This window comes from Gallus gallus, chromosome 3 (assembly GCF_016699485.2).
Source record: "Gallus gallus isolate bGalGal1 chromosome 3, bGalGal1.mat.broiler.GRCg7b, whole genome shotgun sequence".
NCBI lineage: Eukaryota > Metazoa > Chordata > Aves > Galliformes > Phasianidae > Gallus > Gallus gallus.
The window spans coordinates 22,573,095-22,588,401 of NC_052534.1; the positions used below are offsets into that span (position 1 = coordinate 22,573,095).

Sequence of the window (15,307 nt, forward strand, 5' to 3'; positions counted from 1 at the left end):
GGATTAACTTCCAAAGCAGAAGGAAATTTTTGACAGATACTTCAGATGAATTAGTCCAGAATGTCTGCATCATTTATAAGTACTATTACTATATAAAAGTAAATTACTACAATGCATGTCTAGACAACGTATATCTTTACACCATGGGTGGTTCCCGAGAATCACATTCGCCCAATAAAACTCATGTTAGAGGAGCATTAGCACTGTCACCCTTTATCCCTTATGTTAATGCATTCCAGCTTGTGGAAATGTTTTTGATTACAGAGGTCCTGTCCTCTCTGTTAGATCATGGCTGTATCCTCTCCAGCAGCTGTTGACATTTTTGCTCTCCAAAAGTTAAGTTTCAGAAGATTCTTCCTTTTGTAGGAAAAAAAATAGCTGTTTTTGTAGATAATGAGCATTCAGAACAGTGAGAGGGTGAGGGTCACCTCTAGCCAGAGACACAGCCCATCATCATGGTAAACATTCAGTGTTCAACAGAGGTCAAGGGGGAAAACTCCTAAACTTAGGAGAACAACAACAAATACAAACTAGCGCTGAGTACTAAAAGAGATATGGATGTTCACAGGCTTTCAACGCAGAATCACGCCAATACTTTTCTGAAGCTCCAGGAACTGGTGCATTAAAGATGCATTATTCAAGATTTTATGCATCTACCTGGGCTCTGCTGCCCAGCATTGACAAATGCAGTCCTCACTGGACTGAACCTATCACCTCACCATCCTATACTCCTGCTGAATATTTACTTCCTTTTGCTATTTGATTTTCACTGATTGCATCAATTTGTGAAGACTTTTCTGGACAGCTCAAAGCATATTACAAATGGTGGTCAGGCATTGGAATGGGCTGCCCAGTGAGGTGGTGGAGTCACCGAGCCTGGTGGTGTTCAAAGAGCGTTTGGATGCTGTGTAGAGGGACATGGTTTAGTGAGAACCATTGGTGGAGGGCGAATGGTTGGACTGGATGATCCTGTGGGTCTTTTCCAACCTTAGCAATTCTATGATTCTATGAAATACAACACAGCTCCTTTCCTTTAGTATAAAAAAAAAGGAGAGCATCCAATAGCACAATTCCTTTACAGAAGAAAAGGGAACGGTAGGTCTTTTGATCTTTGAATATTCCCAGTGCTATTGCTTATATAAAAGATAGGATCTAGAAAGGAAACTCTGTGAATTTAGTTTGCTTGGGCAATGACAAAGGCTTGCAAGCGTAATTTTGAGTGAATGAATGCACATTTAGCCAGACACTGGTAGATTTAATCAGAGTCACTTTAGAAATGTTGCAGAAATACACAAGCCTAAGCCACCTACTCTGGTGTCTCTAAAAATCTCCCACTCAGAGCTCACGAATTCAGAGAAGACTGTCCCTTTCCTCTCCAGAAACTAGAAATAGTAATGTGAAGCCGTACTGCCGAGTTACAAGCTAAGTACTGTGACATGCTGGCTTCCACAATAGAATGGAAATTAATGCGTAAAACCTCCATCTAAATGGATAAAAGATTTTCTGTGTATTTAAATTAGTGTCTATGTCCAAATGAAGGGTCAGGAGAGGGTGATAAATACACAAATACTATAAAGAGCTACCCACAACTGTACATGTTGTTGCCTCGTCTTGACACCACATTCATGAGGAGGAGGAAAAAAGAATTCACCAGAGCATGTCTCTACATCATAGAGATAATACTGCAGACTACTTATACTCCTCAGTAATCCCTTCTCATGACATAGTCTGCAAGTACGAATTCAAAGAAACGAGCAGCATCTGTTCCTGTGCTGGAATAGGAAATACACAATACCGCTTGCTTCAGGACTCTTCAGGAAAACAATAAAGAGCATTCTCACATCTCATTCAAGGGCTCATCAGTTCCTTGTGCTGCCTGACAATTTCAGCTTTATAAGTGACACGAAAGCAGTAAGCATGACTATTTTTCCTATGTCAGAATTCCCAGTGATTAACCCTTAGATCTAATGCATGCAGACAGAAAGGGAAAAATGACTTCATTGTAAAAGTCAGTCGGCAAGGTTCATACTGGCTCAGAGTACACATTAAGTACTGCACACTGCTTTCCTATTTACAGCTGAAATGAGAAGCACATATATCTGATTTAAAAAACAGGAAGAAATGAAACTGCTGAATTTAAGCAATAACATAAAAACAAAGCAGCCTGAAAAGGAAAAACAAAACCAGTAAAAAGATACTAAATCCCTTTGTTGTAGTGGGATAAAAGAATATCACATTCCAATTTCGAACGGCTTGTTTTCAGCTGAAGTCTCAATTCCTCAGTAAAGAGAAAATTAATATTTTCAAAGGTCTGAAGAAGAAATGATATGATGCCACCACCCTTTTTGCTCATTAGGCATCATTAAGATTCTAGAAAATGTTCCAGAATACGGACATTTTAGAACACTGCAGCACTATAAGCAAAGGGATTGAACAGACACAGCAGACTTAGCGGCAAGAAACGCAGCACTCACAGAGGATGAGCAGGGGTTGGCCACTTTTGGACTGCACGGTGGAGAGAAAGTCATCTTCACGAGAACGGGCATCTCATCATCTGACATAGAGTTGGCAGGCTTGTCTTTGACTGTGGTAGTGCTGGCAGAGGGCTGCGTGCTGGGTTCGGGTGACAGAAGCTTTACAGGGACAGACACTGGCATGACGATGGGCGCGAGGCTATCCACCTCTTTAGGCAGCGGCTGCTGTGGTGGTTTCTCTCCTTCATCCTGTACAGACAATTAAAGGCTTTCAGCCCAAGTGAGGGAGGGCCGCTTCTGGATTGATACACTATACAGTGTATGCACTGTGGCTGAGAAGAAGAGGCCAGGGTTACAATACACACAATAGCCTTGCTTCTTGGACTCTGTATTTGCCTTGAAGGAAGTTGACAGATTACTTGACTCCTATATAGGATTTAGCCTCAGTGACAAATAATCACATTAAGCATCTTTACAGGATCACTTGCAGAAGGGGCAATAAACACATGCCCTTCTTTTAACACTATAAAGGCAGAATTCCCCATCGCTCACGTAGAACAAAAAAGACATGGTGCAACCCTGGTAGCTCTTTGGCTTTCTGTAGTACTCCCCCATCAAGAGAGAATTTTTCAAATATCAGGACACTGAAAAACTGATTGATGGGGCAAGTTGTCTTTATTCAGAACAATTCAAACCCACAGTTTGCATTTGGTATTTGTTGATACCTACAGAACTACAACACTTTGGAAGGAGAAGGAAGCTGTCAAAGATTCAACAATCCTGCTCCTTCAGTTAAAGCCTGGGAATGCTTCCAATAAACATTCCTTAGTCATCTAAGTAGTCCAAACGAAAATAAGGAAGACTTGATGTTCCTGATATTTCTGATATAATAAACAAACATGAGGGGAAAAAATTCAGAAGCTTGTGCCATGATTTTGTAGAGTGTTTTTGTAATGTGCAGAGACATAAAGAGGCACAAACGTTGTTCTGTCCTCCACCATCTCTCACTTTTAGGTGAGACTGTAAATCATCAGAATTATGTGTGCTTCTACATAAACGGGGTGTGACATAAAACAGTGCAGAGGAGAACAGGTATGATAGCAAAGCAAAGCGTGGCAAAGCAAGCAAACATCAACATGGAGAGAAGAGAATCAAATACCGAGGTAAAATAAACTGCTACCTGTTTGAAGTTAGGAGATGTTCTCACTCCTCCATGAGACCTCATGTGACCATTCAGAGCAGGCAAACTCTTAAATTCCTTCAAGCATACTGAACACGTTAGCTTGTTCTTCCCGTCAGCTCTCTCAGGAAGTGTTTCTCTGTTTGGGCCACTATTGTTATTTGAAATTTTTTTTAGCATGGAACAGAAGAAGAGACATCAGTTTGGCATGTTCCTTTCATTGCAGAGGAAGATTTTTTTTGTCAAGGAAGTCAATAAAGTTTTACAGCTACAACCTTATGAAGTCACAGGTAAGCACTGGGTGAATGTTCTAGAATACACGTGTGATAGCCTAGATCAGTTGCTCCCAAGATAGGGAGAAGGAAAGTTTTGAGTAGAACACACGTGTCAAAATGTGCCCCTTGCTATGGATAAATCCAGGAGAATTGCTGTGACAGACCTTCATATCCCAGACATTTGGATGTAATGTCCCTACACAGGACAGACAATGGTGCTGGAAGACACCTCAGCCCTGTAAGGGTAAAATCTTAAAAAAAACCAGAAGGTCTCTGCTGCTGAAGTGCAACTGCAAACCATGCATCATCATCCCTACTCTTAAAAATGCAGTGTTGAGCACAGACTGTTCCTTTTTTGGTTTGGTTTGGTTTACTTTTTGTGGGCAAAGACAAAGCATTTGATTTTATTATGGAGGGACGGGGAATGGAAATCACACAAGCTTATAGCCACAAAGAACCAAAATAAAGATATTTCTAGGAAAGAAACTTCTATGATCTTCATAGAGTGCATTCCTCTCTCTTTAAACTGCAGTTTACTCCTTTGTATTTCTTACATTTAAACCAAAAACACAAAAAAAATATAATACCTTTGTTCTGGGGACAGTGGTTGCAGTCTGCCATCTGACAATTGCACCTGCCATTATAGGAAGAGAGGGGAAAAGAGGGGAAAAAAAGCAAAAAGAATTTTTCAGGAAATACTGATATATAAATGAAGGTTCTCACAGCTTTATTCTTGCATTTTGCATATGCTTCTACTTACTGCAATACTGCATGCCTCTGAATTGAGAGCCTTACATTTATCCAGCAAATCAGTGCCTCCATGAGCACAGCTGATGCAAGCTTTCTTACACTCACCTCCTGTTCAAAGGTTTCCCTCTGCCGCGGCAGTATTACTTTTGGAAACAAGGAGCTAAATCTTTATGCACATTCAGGCATTTGAGTGCTGAAAAATGAGCAGGAGCACCTTGACTCCGAGCTCCCCAAACCCTCTCATAAGGGAACCAGTAGCCTCACAGCAGCAGCTTCATGCTACTGCCCATCTGGCCCAAAGCCAAAGCAGCGATGTAGAACTCTGTTAACACAGTTCCCCAAAACATCCCAGCAATGCCCACTGCTCATATCTTGACGCATCTTGACGCGGCTCAACCATAGCATTTCATTTCCATACCTGGCTGCTTTTCCACTAAACAAGTTGGAGCAGGGATGCAAAATGTCACCTACCTGAGGCCACCCAGGGCCAGGAGAGTCCTGCTGAGAGCTTTTGTTGTTCAGATGTGCTCCTGAGGGTGGCAAAAGAGTTCGATGAGGTACATTGTTACCCACAGAATTGACCTCCGACCGCGCAGGATCCTCTGCTGTCCCCGGTGGAGTGAGGCCGACGTGGGAGTTCAGAGATGGAGCTCTACCCTCACTTGTGTATTGCTTCTGCTGGTCGTGCTGCTGCAGCAAACCCTGGGGGTACAAATGCCTGTACTGTTCGTGGGGATCCTGGTAGCAATACGGAGGCGCCGCTCCCAACTGGATGAGCTGCACAGGATGACTCGGATCCTGGGGGTACTGGTGGGGTTCATGCACAGTCTTTGGATCGGGTTCCCTGTGATACGGAGGAAGCTGCAGTTGCATTTGCTGCTGTTGTTGCTGTAGCTGCATGACAGGTTGCGTTTGGTAATACTGAGCTATTTGCATCGGACACTGCCTCTGCTGCTGCTGCCGAGTTGGCTGTTGCTGCTGCTGTTGGATCTCATGTATTGAGAGTCGCTGATGTCCCTGCTGCGGCTGAGCATAGTACTGAGTCTGCTGCAAGTGCTGCATCTGTTGCGGTAAGAGCTGCTGGGACTGCATTTGTTGAACGTGCGTCTGTCCTTGCTGAAACGCAGAATGAATCTGCATTTGTGACAAATGCTGCTGGTAGTCATAGTACAACTGTTGGTGCTGCATGACTTGCATTTGTTGCTTTTGCTGTGTGCTTGCAAAATTCTGGTGTGTCTGCTGTGGCACTGGTTGATATCTTTGTACGCTGGAAGTTACAGGCTGTTGCTCAACTGCTGGCTTCTGGGACAGCAGCTGCCTGAGCGCACTGTCACCAGAATTATCCGCCATTGAAGTCTCAGTGTGTAAAACCTGAGCCATGTTGTTGACTTGAATTCTCAGATTTTGGTTAGCAAATACTTGTGTAAAAGAGTCCAATTTATGCAGGACCCCACTGGTAATTTTTTGTGATCGATTTTCGCTGGGTTGAGAATAAGAATATTGGTATCCATCGTGAGATTCCCCCTGCCCAAGGGGGCTCCACATTGAGCTTTGATTACTCAAATTGTTCCGCACTGGGATGTGGTTTCCTGAGCCAGAATGCGTCCATGTTTGTCTAAGTGTATCCATTGATCCAAGACTTTTTGAACCTACAGGCAAAGCTATACTATCTCTTGAATCTTGGGGAAACTGGGGGGAGAGAGGGGACGCCTGGGGAGCATCTATAACAGATGTCCCATAACTGTGATTTAGAGATGGAAGGGAGTTCATTTGGTGTTGGTAGTATAAGTTCTCATTGCTGTTGGCAGTATGGTTAGTTTTATACAATTGCTGGTCCCCCATTTTTGGTCACTTCCGTTCCAATCTTACAGGCACGCGAACCATTGAAATCTCTATGAACCCTGAGATAGCTGAGTGAGGGAGAGGGAGGGGCGGGAAGAGAAGCTAGGATTACTTATAATTCAGCATGTGCGTGTGCAACAGAAGGACTAAGATTTCCTCCAGTCTGTCAGTAATTCCAATCAGACTCAATGTTGCTTCACATCTTCAAAAAATGGACTGCAGCGCAAATCTTACGCTAATAGGTTCAGTGTGCCAGGCATCTACGGAGTAAGAGAAAGAAAGAGTAAGTGCTGGCCTTCTACATAAAGCGTTGCTGTTATTGTCTTAAAGGAAACCAAAACCTCCTAGTTCAAAATGCATAATCATGTGCAAAATTGTAGTAGCTGGGCTACTCCAGTGCAGTTAGGTTACTTCATCTCATCCCACTGTCCTGCTTCGTATCTAGTTCTCACATAAAATCATTCTGCCAGATCCAGAAAGTCCCATTCTTCAAAACTGAGCATTTTTTTCACCTGATGTATATGTACATTCAAGCAGTTATAGCTGGTCACATATTGCTCTCTTTTGACTAGCTTCAGACAGCTTACTATCAAGCCAAACCACCTTTTCTAATGTTGCTAGTTGTCAGAAGCAAAACACTCATTTTATAACATAAAATAATAACAGATACCTCCACAAAGGCCTGAAAAGGCAAATAAAACAAAAGCCAGGGCTTTAAACCAAGTTGACAGTACTCAGATTACCAGTACCTGTAAAGGACCAACACCTAAAAGTACAAACAAAAAAGGGAATTGCTGCCCAGAATTTGCACACAGAACTGCAGAGGTTCTCACAACTTCCCGGGTGCCTACAACATGTCCTAGTGGTATAAAAATACACTGTCACTGAGGAATAAGAAGCAAGACTAATGTTCACTGCTGTAACAAAACCAACCAACCAACCAACCAACCAACCAGCCAAAAACCCAAATTTCAACCAAAAATCACAAGCATAGATACTCAAATGCATCTGTGCTTGTAGATTTATTTGGCTTTCTTTTCTATTTGGAATCTGATCAATGCTAAAAACCAAATAGGTCCTTGGAAATCACAGAATCAACAGAAATCTGTTAAGTCACTCATCTTACACCAGGGATGCTGATTTCCAACTTCTGCTCTCCTCTCTCACCCTTCTTCAGTTTGCAATATTTTAACAGACTAATTTACAGTAACTGCAACCATTTATTATTCTTACCATATAAACTGCAATTCAAAGCAACATTTTAAAGATGCTTGTACTGCTTTCAATGAATGAAACAACAAAAAATATAGGCATATTACAAGGTTGTTTCTCTATTTTATGGTAGGAAGTGATCACATTGTCTAACATTATGCACACATGCACAGAGGCAGAGGCCTACACACACACGAGTATGTTTCAATGCAAAATATTATTCTGAACTTTAAGAAGAGAAAAAAAAAAAAAAATAGACAACCTTAACTCTGCCCCTTTCACTTCTGGCTTTCTAAACGTAATACTTTGCATCATGGGCTCCTTTGTACTGATGTCTTTACCTTTTTAAACTCAAGAGAATCCTTGACCTGGATGAATAAATGTGAGGTCACTGATGAAGAAAATTTTAACAATTGCCAGATGTATATTAACAAGATCTGCACTAGCAACAGTAAATAAGGCTAATATTTAGCTGTGGGCAAACACACACACAAAAAAACATTTCTGTTCTAGCACAATGTAAGAGAGAAAACCATAGCTCCCAATGAAGAAGGCTTTCATTGCATACATAGTTTTCATGTAAGCAGTCACTAGCATGTAACTTTTTCACATAACAGATGATGGCAGAGAATAACTGCAAGCTCATTTCCCCTTTCAGAAATATACATTGCTTCCTATTTTCTCTGAACACACTCCCTTCCAAGAGAGTCAATGGTCAGGTTGCCAAGAAGATTTTTTAGCCACAACCCAACTTCAAAGACTTCCTGTTAAAAGTTAGGAGGAGAAATTAAACAAAGCCTGCAAAAGCATTCAAAGGGCATAAAAATAAACACCGTGTGGTATTTCACACTCAAAGGCCATCAACTTATGCAGGAAGAGGGGTATGCTACAAAAGAATATGCATCTCCTTTCATGCCTGCCAAGTTCAGAAAGCTCAACTGAGCTCTGAACATCTTTCCATAAGAACAGGGCACGAATGGATCTGTCTACCTACCTTTTCCAGAGGAAGTATGTCCTATTTCCATTTACTGATAACATTACAATTTACAATAAATGACTTCTTTTGGTTCTGCCTCTGCTCTTTTAAGTTTGCTTGAAGTGAGAAGTATTAGCCAAAGGACAAGAACTAATACTGACACAAACCAGTGAATTGAACAGACATCTCCAGGAGTCAATTAAAAGACCAGAAAAAAGACTTTCAGGAGTTGGACAATAGAAGCACTTACTCCAAAGGCAGAAAATGACATGATTTCATAGAGTCATAAAATATCCTGAGCTGGAAGGGACCCACAAGGATCACCATGTCTAACTCCTGACTCCACAAAGGAACACCCAGAAATCAAGTCTGAGAGCATTGTCCAAACATTCCTTGAACTCTGGCAGCTCAGAACTGTGTCCACTGTCCTAGGCAGCCTGTGCCATGCCCACCCCGCTCTGGTGCAGACCCTGTCCCTAACCCCCAGCTGCCCCTCCCCTGGCACAGCTCCATGCCGTTCCCTCGGGCCCTGTCACTGTCACACAGAGCAGAGCTCAGCGCTGCCCCTCCGCTCCCCGTGAGGAGCTGCAGCCGCCATGAGGCCTCCCCTCAGCTCCTCTGCTCTGGGCTGAGCAAACCCAGGGACCTCAGCCATTCCTCATACACCTTGCCCTCTGGATTCTTCACCATCTTGGTAGCCCTCTCCTTTGGACACTCTCTAATAGCTTTATGTCTTCCTTATATTGTACCAACCAAAATGCACCCAGTGCAGGAGGTGAGGCTGCACAGCGGGAGAACTCCTCCCCTCACAGAGTGGCAGTGCTGGGCCTGGGGCACCCCAGGGCACAGTTGGCCCTTTGGACTGCCAGGGCACACTGTTGGCTCACATTCAACTTGTTAACCAGAACCCCCCAGATCCCTTCCTGTTGGGCTGCTCTCCAGCCTCTCATTTCCTACTCTGCTCATATACCCAGGGCTGCTCCATCCCTGGTACAGAATCCAGCACTGCTCTTGGTAACTTCATGCGGTTGGTGATTGTCCAGCCCTCTGATTTGTTAAGATCTCTCTGCAAGGCCTCTCTGCTCTTGAGGGAGTCAGCAGCCTCTCCCAGTTTAGTGTCATCTCCAAATGTGCTTAGCATTCAACTCCTGCATTCAAGTCACTGACGAAAACACTGAAGAGAAGTGGTCCCAGAATGGAGCCCTGAGGAACCCCATTAATGACAGACCACCAATCTGACACTACTGTAACCTCTTGTGGCCAACACTTCAACCAATTGCGCACCCATCACATTATGTATTTGACAAGCTGTAGCTAGACATTTTGTCCAGAAGGATACTGTGAGAAACGGTATCAAATGCTTTGATAAAATTCAAAAACATTACATCAACTGGTTTCCCTTGTCAACAAGGTGGGTAACCTTGTCATAAACGGAGATTATGTTCATTAAACAGGAACTTTATCTGTTAACATATTTCAAAAAGCCATTTTTCTTGCTTCCCACAGTACTGGCCACCTTCAACTGTAACTGAGTTTTGTGTGCACAAACTTCCTCCCTACAATGATGAAAAGCATCTCTACAGCACTCCCACCTTGCCCGACCTCACTTCCAGAGGCCATACACTTTCCTTGCTGCCCAAGCTCTAGGAGATTTTTGCTCAGCCAAGCCAATCTTCTACCCTGCCTGCATGGCTTCCAACACTTTGGAATGATCTTCTCCTCTATTCTAAAGCGGTTGTGCTTAAAAACTGACTATCATTGATGGACCCCAATGCCTTCAAAAACAGTTTCACAGGGGACCTTACCAGCTAGTTTCCTGAGCAGCCTTAAGCCTGATCTCCTCATATCCAGGGCTGAAGATTTGGTGGCAGTTTTTGTCAAACTACCAAAGAATTTCAACTCAACTATTTCACGGTCACTGAGATAACAGATTTTGTTTTTTTAGTACTTGAACAGGCTAAAATTCAAGGTCATGATGTTGTATACAATAGCATTTGCAATCAAGTTTAACAAAATGCCAACAGAATACATTGCCTGTTGGATTAAAACCTAACAAAGAAAATCAGTGCTGTACAAAATATAAGTAAGGCCTAAAAGGCACAAAGGTTAGTCTCTTGCCAACTGAGAAGCCATTGGCAATGTATTTCTATTTCCTTCAATGACAGGAAGAAAAGGTTGTTTTTTCTCCTTTTAAGCACTCATGCTTAAACATCCCTAATTGCAATTTGTCACAACAACAACTATTACTACTAAATGGTTAAATCAAACAACTCAACTTCTGAAAGCAGCAGTTTTAAAGCAACAATGGTTCTGCAGCTGTATGTTTCTTTTCTTTCCAACAGTCACTTATACTACTTAACCTATTACATTTCTGACGTGGCAGATATATCCCAATTACGCAATCATTACAAAGAAACAGAGAAACAAATGTGAAAGGACAAAAACAATTCTGTAGACTGCCTAGGAAGACAAATACCCTATTTAATATTACGGATGATATATGGACACAACTGATGGGAGTCCAATTGATGTAAGCAAAGACAAGGTTTCACTTCAACTCTTCTCATTTCAGCGTGGTCCCTGCAAGTTGCACAGCCTCGTTCTCAAGACTGAAAGCCACAAACATGTCAAGCTTGCTGAAATGTCTTTACACACTTCAACCATCTCCCTCTTCAAACACAGGCATCTCTAAGGCAATACATATAACAGTCACTCCTAGAAGCACACCATAACTTAATTCTGGTGTACATAAAATGGAAGAATGTTCTGATGTTATCAGTCTTCAATAAAGATGATCTGATTTTACATCCTTCATAAGTTATATCACTGGATAGTTAGAAAATCTTACAGAAGGCAGGCAGCAAAATATCAAGGAGACAATAATTATAACTTACTTTACAAAAAAAAAAAAAAGAGCTCTATAACACAACACAAAAACAAAGATCTGCAGAACATTTCAAATTCAATAAACAACAGATCCAATCCATCACATTTCTGAACTCCCAGAATCCACATGAACTTCAGCCAGACAGCCACACCAAATAAGTCACTGGTCACAAGTTCTGCCAGGTGCAGGATGCAAAAGCAGGACTGAATGCCAACCAATTCCAATTTCAGAACTACTACATTAATGGAGAGAGATGACAAAAGACTAAAGGAGAACACATACTGAAGGAATTAGATGCACTGGTAGACCATCAAAGTATTGTGACACTGCTCTAAGCCATTGGCATGGCTGCAAATCAAACTGGAACTGGATCCTATATTTTGTCCAATTTATTTCAAAATTTTCATCAGTGACATTAATCAAAAAAACTACATGTTTTTAATAGATGAACTACTATTTAGTCTGAAAACAGAAAACAAGAGAAGAAGGCAGAAGCAAAAACAAAAACCTACAACTCCACATTCAACTGGCTCCTGCAGGACACAGCACTTAGAACTACTCACAAGCAGTAGCATTAGGAGATGCTAATTTGCTGGGGCACAATGCAGCCAGGGATTGTAACACTTCAGTTGAAGTAAGTTTAACCACCACTTTCAGCAATCTAAACAGGTTTGTTCTGTTGTGCGATTGTTTTTCTCTCTCTCTTTTCTCTCTCTCTCTCTTTTTTTTTTTTTTTTTTTTTTTTTTGAGTAATAACTCAAGGCACGCCTGCTTACAAAAATGTGTCACAGCTTAGAGTTCTCCCAACACTGGAGACATGTTTAAATCATGCCTTATTGCCCCTTAGTCGGACAGGCTGAGACACGGCTTTCTCACATCTGTATTTTCACTATTAGACTCCAAGCTTCGTTTTTAATCGTGCATAAGTCAAAATCCAAAACCAGAAGTTCTCTGTTTTCCTCCTTTCTTCCATTCAACTTTTTTCTACCGCTTAGCTTCAATATAAACAAATCAGGATTCATCTTATTCAATGTTTAGCCTTTTTATTGGAAGGTTTTTACCGGCTTACTTCGTAATTCAGAAATGCGAGATCGTCTGCTATGCTATGCCTACATTTAGCCAGTCATCACTCACATCATCTCTGTCTCCAATTTCCTTGAGGACAGACACACAAATATACAGCAGATCCTTCCCTGAAACACTCTCTCCTGCTAAAATGAAGCACCAGGAGTCCCTACTACCTGGGCTGCCTACAGTCCAGCCCTTAAGTAAGTGGCAGCCCAGACAGGCATGATTTTCAGCTGAACACTGCTGACATACAACCACTGTTAAGAACCCACCAAAGAGAGTAGGTTTAAAAACCAGGAGAGAGCTATGTGAGAAAGGACATACCTGCATTACTCAAAGCCAGCCTCCAGGAGCAGAACTGACACTATCCCTACCCCTTCAGATGCATTGACTGTAGCAAATGGTGGATGGCTGCAAGCACAGCAATGGGAGAGGAAGAGAGGTAGGTTTCGGAGACCCCTGTGCTTCAGAGCCCCTGCTGAGATACCAGGTTTGCCTCCACAGCTCCTTGGTTAGCCACAGTTCAAGCCAAAGGTCCATTTTTTTGTTTGTTTGTTTGGCAGAGGAAATAAGCATGGGAGAAAAGCAGCACAGTAGTGAAACAGAATGAATAATTTCTAACGCCAGACAAGATGGCTGGAGGAATTAGCAGAGAGAAAACAAGAGGAGGAAAGAGTAATTCAAAGAACTACCAGTTTTCCTATAGAAATTCTCAAGATGGATTTGATGTAACAATAGAGGCACAGACGGAAAATAAGGGTGAAAAGGTACAGAACCATGCCTAGAATAAATAGCAAAATAACTATGAATTTCAAGGACCAACTATAATTTATATAGCTATCTCAAGGACAAATACTCAGGGCTGAAAACCTTTTCATCCCAATCCTGGATAAAACCACTTGTATGCTTTGCGCTGCGCTTGAATTCTGACTTTCTTTGAATGTCAGAGGTCACAAATCCATGCCCATATCTGCACATGAACACAAAGGTTGGAGCTGTTAGGTGAAAAGACTACCACAAGAGTATTCTAGTGTAGAAGAAACAGGAAAAAAATAATTGCACGAGTGAAAAGGAGATGGAAAGGAACCAAAAAATTTGGTATACTGATTTTATAGAAAGCATACAGGAAAGCTGTAAAATGGAAGGAGAGAACAGATTAGCTGCTTTTTAATATTAATGACAGTAATTCTTCAATAGTTGCACAAATCCTTCAAAAAATATCACTCCCTTTGCAGATGAGCTCCTACTGCAGTGCAGTGCAGTTGGAAAGGCTTGAAAGTCTCATGTGGCTGCTCATTTGAGCTGTTCCCATTTCCACTCTTAAGAAAAACTAGAATGTCCTAATTCAGTTTAATAAAGAACACATTGGACTTGGGGGAGGGGAAGGCAACAACGACACTGGGAGGGGAACCGAGCAATTTCTCCATTTCAATAAAGTTTAAAAATACAACAACAAAAAAAAAACAACAGCAAAAACAACAGTTGATCATCTCAGGAAAGTTTCTAGAAAAGGGGGAGGAGAGAGGAAGACAAACAAGCAATAACATTTTCCTCTCCTTTTGATCTAAGTTATAAGCAGAAAATGCATTCTGAGGCACTGGTAATTTAATGAAAACTTTTCTCCTAAAACTAACAGCATTCTTGTTATTCAAGAAGAAGAGGCTGAAGAAGGGGCTGATTTCTAAATAAAGCCAGTAACTCGATTTAGTTTAAGGGAGATAAAGTTCCATGAGTCCCAAAGAAATGAAGAAAGCTGCTTCAGCAACCCAGATCATCTTTGTTGTCAGTTGAACAGCGCTACAGTTTTGAGCTACTTTGAAGTGTTCTCAGAACTGTGACTGAAGCAGGTAGCACATTATTTCATAAAAATGACAGATATAAAATGGTGTGATCATCTCACAATACTGATGAAAAATCAAAACAAAAACCTTGATTAAGGCCAGAAAGGCACTGGAATTGCGTATCCCAAGACTAAGTGACTAAGAAGCATACAGAAGACAGGATTTATTAAAGGGGCTGATCAGCACTGACAAAAACAGATTTTTAATATTCACCAATACGTTATTGCATATTTGATCAAGGCAGAAGCTGTCTATGAAACTTCATTTAAAATGTCTTTACCCAATCCAGGTTTACTGACTGTTTATATGAAAGAAATTGTAACAGCTTCTGCTGCCTTATCAAGGGCAATACTTACACGTGCTTCCTGAAATATGAACACATCCTCTTATCCCTATTGCCCTCAAGTTCATATTCTAGTTTGCTGGCATTACTGAACTGTGTGATTTGTTTTTCCTCAGCAAGACCCTATCATGAAGATCATAAGAATAGACGGGTTAGACCCACTACCACACATTAAAATCTCTGCTCATTAGTGCTGAACTGGGAGAGAAGGGGGACGTTTCATGACTTTCCACTCAAACATAAATCCATCAGCTATCACTGTGGCCAGAGCAGCTGAGACACTATTTTAGCATAAGGTGAGCACCATTATGCTACACTTCACCTGTTTCTCCCTGACCTCTACAGTGCTTACACTCTGAAGCTTGTAAGGTGACTGACTTTTTCTGTAACTGTGAACGTTGTAAAACAGTCAGAGAACATGTGCTGAGATTTGCAAGAACAGGCAAGAAGGAAACATCC

General features: G+C 41.7%; 1 protein-coding gene across 12 annotated transcripts in view; it reads right to left on the minus strand.

Annotated features, from left to right (window-relative positions):
• TRERF1 (transcriptional regulating factor 1) overlaps positions 1 to 15,307 on the minus strand; it is a 103,037-nt gene that overhangs the window by 18,095 nt on the left and 69,635 nt on the right. For 10 of the 12 annotated variants that reach the window (XM_040697388.2, XM_015283852.4, XM_015283849.4 and 7 more), the window contains 4 exons: positions 5,151 to 6,781; positions 4,517 to 4,563; positions 3,655 to 3,805; positions 2,475 to 2,723 (listed from right to left, as the gene is read on the minus strand). In XM_040697388.2, the coding sequence (XP_040553322.1) occupies positions 2,475 to 2,723; positions 3,655 to 3,805; positions 4,517 to 4,563; positions 5,151 to 6,521 (1,818 nt within the window). In that variant the 5' untranslated portion in view covers positions 6,522 to 6,781. The remainder of the gene's footprint in view (positions 1 to 2,474; positions 2,724 to 3,654; positions 3,806 to 4,516; positions 4,564 to 5,150; positions 6,782 to 15,307) is intronic. The other 2 variants (XM_040697391.2, XM_015283853.4) reach the window with 1 other exon arrangement.